At 44.4% G+C, this 10527-nt stretch overlaps 1 protein-coding gene across 1 annotated transcript in view; it reads right to left on the bottom strand.

Moving 5' to 3' along the window:
- STYXL1 (serine/threonine/tyrosine interacting-like 1) overlaps positions 1-10527 on the bottom strand; it is a gene marked incomplete at its 5' end in the record, with an annotated part of 10923 nt that extends 396 nt beyond the window's left edge. Inside the window, 8 exons of the mRNA XM_009885204.1 lie at positions 1928-2037; positions 4176-4270; positions 5377-5522; positions 6957-7102; positions 8040-8096; positions 8430-8550; positions 9025-9086; positions 10452-10527. Coding sequence (XP_009883506.1) covers positions 1928-2037; positions 4176-4270; positions 5377-5522; positions 6957-7102; positions 8040-8096; positions 8430-8550; positions 9025-9086; positions 10452-10527 — 813 coding nt within the window. The remainder of the gene's footprint in view (positions 1-1927; positions 2038-4175; positions 4271-5376; positions 5523-6956; positions 7103-8039; positions 8097-8429; positions 8551-9024; positions 9087-10451) is intronic.

Raw genomic sequence — 10527 nt, 5'->3', positions numbered from 1 at the left:
CATTTTACACCGATGGAGCAATGAGGTCCTGGATTTTCACTCTAAGATGCTGTTTCTTCCATGGATGGTAAGCAAAGCAGTGAAGTATCAGCTATTCACAGGTAAGCAACAAAGGTTATCATGTTTCGGGATTGGTGTGACCTGGTGTGGCACAGCAGCTATGAAGCTCCAGTTATCTCACTGCATTAATTACAGCCATCTTAATTATTTGTTAGTTCCATCTAATCAGCTAGGAACTCTGCTACACACAGGGCAGATCTACTGGCATTACTCCGCATCCTTGGGGTTACCCAGCAATGCTCATCTCCCCACTTTTAAAATAGACTTCTCCCCACACTCGGAGGATTGCTTAAGTATAATGAGACCAAAGGTTAGAATATAGTGCTCCATTGGTTTGTTTTTCTAATCTCAGTGATTCTGCAGGCTCCGAGGCTGATCTTTCAATATTTACTCTTCTGGGCCCGCAGTGTGGATGTCTGTAGTTCCCCTGAACTCAACAAATCTACTCACATATCAATTACTAACAGAATCAGGGGCAGCACATCCCACATCTGCCTTTCTTTTGCAATATCCACGTCTTTTGAAGCTTTCAAAGATCTTTGCCTAGATTGGGTGAAGGATCACACCGGAATCTGTTGCGCTGCTTTTGGCTGCAAGAAACAAACTTGTCTGCCAGGGTAATCCCCCAGGAAAGCTTTGCCCGGCCAACAGTGGGTAAGCACCGCCCCGGCCAGCTGCAGCACTCCACTGCCCTGTCCACCTTTTCTTCTTCTATTTTTTTTTTTGGCACTTAGCAAAATGCTGAGACAAACCTGTTGATACCAGCTGAGAGAAATTGCAAAGATCAGCCTTTGACTTTTGCGCTGCTGTTGCAAGCACCGCCATTAATTTAGCATACAAGGGAATGGTTATCAGTGTGCAGGAGCAATCACACCCAGCATTAGTAGCAGAGACGAAATCGCGTCTGCAGCCCTGTTGGCACGCTCAACCTGAAATTACTCTTTGGCACACAGCGATTGGAAGAGATTTCCTCTTATGTTGCAAATGTTTGCACAAAATCAATTAAATGATTAGATACAGGCCCAGCTTCAGCGAAGCTTGGATCAATCCTTTCAAGCTCCCAAAGGAGCAAACACTTTCCAAACAAGATTTTTAAGGAGATGCCTTTCGGTTCCCATGGGAACTAGACTGTTCTGTGCTAAGCAGGCACCCCCAGGAGATGGTGGCTACGGCAGCACGATGCCCATGCGCTGTGTGCAGAGGGAAAAGGGCCTGGCACCTGGGGAGAGGCTATTGCACAGCCGGGTCATTCTCAGCCATCATTCATTATTTTTCTTACGTTATTCAGAGTTATGGAACAAAGCGTACTGGCCATTTAACCTGTACATCCCTCCTGGGCTAGTATTATCCCACTCCAGATTTCTCTACAGTACTACCCGTAGAGAAATTTCTCCTGCTTCTGGAGAAATAAAATAGGATTTTGGAAGAAGGCAGTGCTGGTGAGCCCAGTGGTAAATCAGAGCCCTGCAAGCACTGGGTTCTGAATTTCCCTGTAACCCCGTGGTATTAAGAGATGAGATTAACTCCAGTAGCTTCCAGGTACTCTCTTTCTCACACCCAGGAGAGCAGAAATGTTAGAATCTGTAACCACAGTTTTATTTTTATAGCCCTGTAGTTAAGGAGGGACATACAAGAATATCACAGGTGCCAGGGTAAGGACTCGCAGATCCAACATCACACCTAAACCACCTCCTTAACAGTATAAAGAACTGCAAGCTGATCTAATAGAATCTGTTACATTATCAGGTGGTTAGTCTGCATGAAAGCACAGATAATGTCTTTCTCATTACTACAGTAATGAGGCTTCAGAAACGGAAATAAACTGCAGACCCAGCCAGTATCTGTGGGAAATATGACAGTGATGTACCTTCAGGGAAAACTGGCAGGAATGTATAAGATAGGCGATGGTTACTGTGCTGCTCCGGCTTATCCCCAGGCTGGAGAACACCAGCACCGCTCCGCGAGCCAGCTGAGCATCTGAGTAAAGAAATGCCAATCACAAATTAGTGATCTGGGAAATCAAGTTTCTGATTGTACAGTCAAGTGCTAATTCAGTGACAGCTGACAGGCAAGCAGCCTGAGCGACGGGAACCCTCATGAACCCTGACAGCAGCAGACGGGCACTGCCAGCTCCCATTTCTGTAAGCATTTGCCTTTCTTAAAAATGCACTGACTTAAAACGTGGCTTTGAAGATGAGAAACAAATGCAAATGACCAGTCAATGCTTCATTACAGATCAGTGTCACCTTTACATCAGATAACTGAAGAAAAGTGGCCTACCATGACCAATCAGCTGTGGTCAGCATCACGTCAGCTACTCAAACTCCCCCCAGAAAGGTTTGAAGGTATTGAAATTTCTGATGAAGGCAAGCCTAACTGTTCGCCACTGAAGCTGGAGAAATCAGCTTTCAAACTGGAGGGGACTTCAATCCCTCACTCCTCTGTGAGGATCACCAGCAGGAAACACATACGTGCCAGCTACGGCGCTGATTTTGTGATGTTTTTATGATGGGTATGTTGCAGTGTGCTAAGATCCGCAAACTCATTTTCTATAAAAAACAAGCCTGCTTGGCTTTCAGAGGATGCTGTCGCTCACTGCTAACCACATCAACTCTGCTATCTATGCCTGAAAGGTTGCATATTTTATTAATAACCTTTTGAATTCTTTCCCTCCCTCTCCAGAGCAGACAGCATGACATGTTTTTAGAATATCAGCAACGGAACTCTAGAATTCATAGGGCAAAGCCCCTTCTTTTCCTGTTGTTGAGAGATTGTAGGGGTTTGTGTTTTTTTCTTCAAGCTCTAAACCAGAGTTTTCTGACTTATTTCTATCATGACATACTAGTTCTGTTCTAAGACCTGACTAGAAATGGCCTCACTCCAACATACACCTGGCATGAGGACACTCGCACTCCTCTGACAGTATGTGGAGAGCTTTAGTCTAGTATTCACCCATAACCGTTCCAGTTTAAGTAATCTACTCTAGACTGCCAAGTAAACAGTTAGACTATCAAGTAAACAGTATACACTTCCACAAGAGCTATAGCTAATAAACTCTTAGAGTCTGTTTTGGAAACTTCCACAAACTGATGTGAGAAAGAAACTTTCTTCTGGGCAAAACCTGAGGCAAAATGAAAGGCAAGTAAGTGGATTTTTGGTATTTGTGTTTCAATGCATGCAAATCATGACATTCAGTTCAGGACTACAAAATTATATCCTCAAATATTGTTTCTTTGTTTCTTTCAAATATTGTTTCTTTGTTTCTTTCTTTGTGTCCAGTTGTCATGACTTATTTTGTACTTGGATTATACGGTCTGTGCAGACGGGGTTGTCGTTTTCTTCTGGGTCTGTACAACCCACAGCTCACAGGGCTTTGGTCTGTGGCAGGTGCTATTATTTCGTAAGTGCGATAAAAGATAACGACATGGTTGGACGCCATCACAGGATAGAGCTGCGGGAGCTATGCCTGCTGTGCTGCTGCAGGCACTGAGCTGGAAAGTATGTTTTTTCTTGCCCTCTCTGATGTAATCAGCTGAAGGCAGGTTTATGCCGTCCAACCAGAAAGTCTTCCTAGGCCCTACGGTGGGTCTGTACTGCGAATCACAAAGATTAGCAGCATCTTGTTGGAAGTCCTCCAACACGTGTCACACTCTTGTTCAAATAAAGCCCTGGCGGTTGAAGATTTGGGTTGGTAAGAGTCAAAGGGCTTTTAATTTAAGAGCATGTATTTATAAATAAATAAAATAAATATACAAATTAAGAAAATTTAAGAACAAAGGAATAGGAGGGAATCCGATGAAGCCCTAATAGACATCCTACAGCAAAGCCTTCTCAGATCTAGTGGAAATCTCACAATTATCGGAGAGTGAGATAGTCTTTAAAGTGAGTAGGAACATCAGAGTCAGATGCCCTGTAAAATCTCCTCTCTGACAACCAGGCTGGTTAGTAAGGCAGCTCTGGTATCCATTAGGGTGTGGGCTTGCTTGGGAGTATGCTGATCTTGAAAGATTACGACCCTCCTGTCTGAGCTTCCTCTTAGAGTGTATTGCGGTCACTCCCATCTAATATCCTAGAGTGAGCAAGGTCTCAGGAATTCCAGATTAGGAACAACTCACCGATGAAATGACAAATAGTGGCAAAGGTAGAAAAAAGATTTGCTTCGAGCGAATCTGGAACAGGTACATGGAGATATTTGCTGCCTTCTGCAAACCTGAAAAAAGACCACACGGCGTGACATGGACCAGAGAAGCACCTTTGAAAAAATGTGTTTGTTGGAGGCAAGCTGATAATTTTGTTTGCTGTTACACGTGTGAGTTTTTCATCATCATCATCATTAACATTATGATAAGGGATTTGTTATGGTAAGACACTGAGGTGCTTGTAATACAGAACCACTTTAATTACTGACTTTCCATTCCACATGGTATCAGCATTGATGTCTTAACTTAACCTACAGCTTCCTTTATCTGAGAGCTAAATGAAAACAGGTGAGCTGAAAGCAAGAGTGCTTTCACAGCGTGCACGGTGGGCAGTTTAGTGAACATAGCCCCCAAATTCACTTCACGTGGTTTTCTATGACAGCATCTTCCTCCTTCCGCAAGCTCAGAGACCTCAACTCAGAGAACTAACGGAGCAAAATGTCGGTGAGGAATTTCTGAAATGTGAAAGCATATCATGCAGAGGGCATGGGAAGATTACCCACGATGTAGAGACCTTTGAATATTTTCCTCTGGAGCCAAAGGCATGAGAAATGTCTCCTGGTACTGGGCACTGGGGTAGGTAACTGGATTTGTTACTTGCTTTGTTTTGGCCACCACCTTGAGAAATGCCACTGGCTTTTTCCCTGTGTGAAATGGCATTTCCAGCACGGCCTGCAGACTGAGCACAATGGTCATGGACAGATGTAGGTAAGGAAGGAAGATCAACAATGCGAAACATCAGCAATTTAGATTTTACACTGATGCATTTGTAACGTTTTGCTCTGAAAGCTACTCAGAGATGTAGGTTTTTCCCAAAGGATGACGGTCTGTGGTAGACTCGCAATGCCAAGGGCCTCCTAGTCCTCCCCTCACCCAATCCACCCTTGTCATGCTAGAGGGCTGCAGGACTGCATTGCTGCTGTGCTAACTCTGGAGTAGAGATCAGAAAAATAAGCATGAAATAGCACTCAAATCTGCAGTGTTCCTCCAACCAGGGGTTTCCTTGGAAGTTCACAGGCACTGACTCGTCTGCAAATGGGCTCTGGTGCTGTGCCACCTGACTTTTTTTCACAGGAACAGACACTGGCGAGGGTACACCTTGAACCATTTAACTTACAGTGTGGCATGCTGTTCAGAGATGTTGACTTGTGCTTTGATCTTCAGATCTTTCTGAATTTGTTGGTCACAGGCCTGCTTGAAATTACCCATGTATAACTTTGCAGGCAGTATTTCTACAGGGTACGGCTGGAAGTTTTCTAGTTCCTGCCAGAGAGAAACCATGGACTGCGTTTACAGGGTGTATTTGCTCCTATTAGCTTGGTAAGTTCTTAAACAGAAGTCATGTGAAGAATTGAACACACACTTAGTGAACAGCCCATGACACGTTCTAGTGTAATGATTCATTTAATCACCTGGACTTTCTGTATATTGACATCTTTGCTTGATTCAGTGATAATAATCAGCAGCAGTGCTGTCATTGTGGTCTTGCTTGAAACAAATGCTAAACAGGAGGTGGCATATTTTCTTTACCTTGTCTGGAGGGACTGCAGCATAACAGATCCATTTGATGTTCTCCCCGGTTACTGTTTGCAAGGCTAAATGATATCATCTGCCACCTGCAGAGCTGCAGGTGCCCTGTAGTGGCACAATGCAAGTCTGCAGCTGCTTCCGCTGTCTGCAGCGTGAGGGTTGAGAATAAAAATAGACAAGTGGTTGACAGTGCCTGTACATACCTAACTGATACTCGGCTAATGGTACAGGAGAACAAACCTAACTGATACTCGGCTAATGGTACAGCAGAAATGTTAGGCAGCAGCCTAACAATTTGAAGCAACAGAGAACAGCTTAAACCGAGAGGAAAGGAGGTACTCTGTGTCCAATTGAATCTGATGGGGAAGTTCAGCAGTTCGCTACCCTTCACAAAGAAGCGCAAAGTGAATTGATTTTCTCTCCTGCGCGGTAGCATCCCACAGGGTAGCACTGTGTCATGGGCTGTTTCATGTGAACCAGATGTGAAGGGGTACAACAGAAACAAAAGCTATGTTGTGACGAGATGCTTTCTGCTGTCCAGTACCCTCTAAATCTGCCCTGCCTCAGGTCCTGTCCTAGATGTGAAAAAAGTGTAATTGTTTCTCACAAGCTAAATAGATCATCGGTTGTAGGTGAAACCAAACAATTAGGATACCAGTGTTCCAGTGGATGGCTGTTTTCTTTCTGGGCCTGTTGAAACAATGCAGCAGCACTTGCTTTGTGATCCTTCCCCAGGAAAAGCTTTATAGACATGGAACACAGTGCTTGATAGGAATTGTACTTCTGTCTGAAAACGTTTACTGTGTAACAACCCAGATAACCACGTGTCAGAGAGGAACCTGCTTTTTTTCATCACTTGCTACTGTTTGTTTAGTTATCTGTGCTCTCTAGTAGGCCAGTTTCGGGGTTATCAGAGAAACTTTCCCAGGTTGTTTTCATGAGCTTTCTTTCACATGATAGAAGAAGGATAAAAAAGGCAAAGTGTGGCTGTAAAAGAATTAGTGGTGACAGTCAAGGAAAGCACAGTAACTCAAATTACATTTTAATTCTTTTGTTTGAAAATACTCTGATATCAGGTTTACAACACCATTTAACTCGACTTCATTAGCCATCATCAGCTGAATATGAATGCTAATGTCTTCTGCTTGCAAATTAGTCTCATCTCACCTGAGGCATCCACAGTATCTTCTGAGTCCGCAGAAAATGATAGCAAGCTGAAAAATGCTTGTATCCTCCCCTCAGGACCAGCACGGGATGGCGGGTGAACTGCTCCAAGCTTCTGGCATATTGGATGGCACTTCCCTCCTCAGCATCTAATGAGATCAAAAATCTATTTGCCAGGGCAGGTTTAGAGTGCCTCCAACAGCACTGGGGGTTACATCTGGCCCACTGACACTGACAGCAAACTCGTTTTTATTTCATCTAATGGTCTGTAGAAAGCTGTGTTAAAAGCTAGACTTATTCTGTTGCTGCAGGTCAAAAACAAGGCACACTGCTTGTGCCTCTTGTCCTGATCTTTTATTCTTCTCCTGGTTTCTTTTGTAGGTCAAGATAAAGTTGGTTTTTTTTTCCCCTCCCCATTATTCTTCAGGAAATGTTTATAATAAGTTCTCATAATAGGGAAGTATTATTAATTTAAATCTAATAATCTCAGTTTTATGGAGGCCCTTTTTTTAGTCTGTTTTAGTCAAAGGGGGAAAGCAGGAGCTATCTTGAATAAATTCTTCATAAGTGTTTTAAATACTCCCCTCGGTGAAGCAAATTGCGTGAGATGGCTGCTCCCCCCACTTCTCCCAAGGGATCCATCCCGCTTGCCTCTAGCTATGTCTGCTTTAGAAATAGATCTGCACAATAGAAACCCACTTCTGATTCTTCACACCTTCCCTTGCTTACCGTCTCATCACTGAGCATTTATGAACATGCTGGCTTTATTCATTCCCCTTACACTCCCAGATTTTTGTCTTAAAAAAGTGATGTAAATCTTTGCTAAATCTATAGTAGCCTTTCCAAAACTAATAGGAGCCAAACAAACATACAAAAGTGGTTCTACATATGGCAGAACTCCTTGCCAAAGGATGCATGAAAGCTAAATATTTCCATGGTTCAAGGAAGGATGAACAATTACATGGGAAAGTTTCCAGCTCTTCACATTTCTCGGTGAATGCCATCAAATCATCACCCCCATTAAAGCTAAGTCTTTTTAAATATGAGAACGTGAAAGCCTTTTATAACCCTCAAAGAAGGAAGTGCTCTGTGAACATAGGGAACTTGAGTCAGTGTTTTCAATCTCTGAAGAAGCACTGCTCCCTAAAAGGCAATCGATGAACAAGCCCAATCTCAGTGAAATGTGAAAAAAAGAAAAAAAGAACCCATTCCTCACATGCAACAAGGAGCTTCAGAGGGATAAGTTCACAGATAGGAAACCAGGCCCACCAGAATGCTTTGAAATAAATTCTGCATTTTTGAAGCTTAAGAACTTATGCAACACAGTGAAAAAAACAGAGGTGTAGCATAGATGTTTGTTTTTCAAATAAAACTGGGTAAATTTGCATCTCTTCCAATAAGTTCATAAAATTAAATGAGGGCTGGGAAGAATATCTATCCAGCAGTAAGGTCTTGACTGACATGGGTCACAGATACCTTTTTCTTTCTCCTCATAGTCACAGCAATCCAAAGAGCTGGTCTCGCGGTCATACACCACACAGTATCTGACACACCCCAACTCCTCTGAATCTGGTACCAGATACTCCCCCGTAGGACTCTACCAAAATCACAGAAGAATTCTATCAGGAGCACAGCTCCACACTTTTCTTGTGGCATCAATGCTACCGACATCCTCCAAGTTACTCATCTATAGCTACCGGATGGGTTTGGGGCTACGTCTGTACTTGACGCTGAAAGACCCGGGTAGAATTCAGAAATGACGCAAACTACGCCAGATTGCTTCATCAGCCACAGCGGTAAAGATGCCAGCACTATCCTTTGTAAGACAAGGCTACAACATGTTAGTTCTTGTGCAATATTTTTCCTGATATACAGCTCCGATGTGCCAATCCTTTGGGCTACTGAAGCCACCTTTGCTTTGTGACAGAATACATCCCCCCAGTGGCAGAAACGGAACATGGCTGGAACAGGCAGGGGAGGCTGGGACAATTCCCGTGGGTTTTAAACCAATTTTGGCTTACTGCTAATTGCTAAATCCAGGGATGGTTTACAGAAACGGTAATCCCCTCACCTGTTCAATCCTGCGTGCTGTAATAATATGGCTCTCATCATATTCACGCTGAGTACGGGCATCTGAAAAAAACAACCAAGACAGAGAAATTGTCTTATTTGATGCTTTAAAGGCAAAATCCTGTTTGTAATTCAGTCACTGGGAATTCAGGCACTGTTATCAACCAGAGAAAGAGCTTAGTTTTTTTAGAAGCTGTGACTTTCTGATGTGGATATAACTGACGCCAATACTGATGTGAGTCTATGCATAACACCAAGTGATGCCAGCAGCTTCAGTCCTGACCTAAGTGTGGTACTGCAGTGTCCACAGTCCCATGTGCCATTCTGCTCTACCTTGAGGCGTAGCCTGGCCCTACTCGCTGGGCTGCTCTGACCTCCCAGTGTCCAGCACCTCTGCCTCTGTGCAGCCCTGGAGATGGGGTAAGGCGCACTGGAGAGACCCAAACCCCACTCCCAAACTGGCTGACTCCCTGTCATGGTTTAAACCGAGCCGGCAGCCAGGACCACGCAGCTGCTCACGCAGTTGTCTCTCTTCCCCCAAGAAGAGCTGGGAGAAGAGGGAGAAAAGGAGGGTAAAGGGAAAGAAAAAACTCATGGGTTGAGATAAAGATAGTTTAATAGAACAGTAACAGAAAAGGAAAATAACAATAATAATGACACAAGTCACTCTCATCACCTGGTAAATCGGTACCTTCCCAAGCAGCGATTGTGGATTCCACCCCCCAGCCAACCCCCATTTATGTACTGAGTATGATGTCTATGGTATGGAATATTCCATTGGCCATTCTGTCGCTCCGTCTATGCTCCTTCTCAGCTTCTATGGGAAGCTGAAAAGAGTCCTTGAAAAGTATAAACATCCCCTAGCAACAACTAAAACAATATGCATTGTTGGCATTCCTTTCACAGCAATCACTGGAAAGAAAATTACCTCTTTCCCAGCTGAAACCAAGGCACTCTGTCACCAAAACGTTAAATAATATTATAATATCAGGCACCCTTTTTTCGGTAGTGGCACTATGCAAGATGCAAATGCCTATCAGCAATCTTTGTGCAATGGTCAAGAAATCGTATCCACCTCTAAAACCTGCGGGAGCAGGTCAAAGAAGGAAGCTGGATGCCAAATGCAAGTGAAAAGACAGCAGTAGCCAGAAAACTTCCTCATTCACACTCTGCTGTTGGGCTAAGTGCCAGGAGAGGCTAATGGCCGTACGCATTTAGCACCGCTGCTTTCTGCGGAGCACAGGGGATGAAAACCGGAGCAGTACCGGGTCATGGCACCTGAAGTGGGATGGGAGAAGCGCCCTGACAGCAAGGCCCCAGCAATTACAAGAGGTGATGTGTACTCTTCCCCGTAGGCCGGAGCCCCCAGACCCCATCTCCTCAGGCCCAGGCCGGCGCAGGCCGCAGGCCCCCCGCCCGCGGGCTCACCCAGCAGGCAGAGGTAGTGGGGCTCCGCCAGGCGGGGACACCGCCGCTGCTGGTTGAGGATGTTGTAGAGGTGCCG

This window comes from Charadrius vociferus, unplaced genomic scaffold (genome assembly GCF_000708025.1).
Source record: "Charadrius vociferus isolate BGI_N301 unplaced genomic scaffold, ASM70802v2 scaffold54, whole genome shotgun sequence".
NCBI classification, from domain to species: Eukaryota; Metazoa; Chordata; class Aves; order Charadriiformes; family Charadriidae; genus Charadrius; species Charadrius vociferus.
Note: the sequence above shows the minus strand (reverse complement) of the source record. Positions and strands in the feature narration are given on the sequence as shown.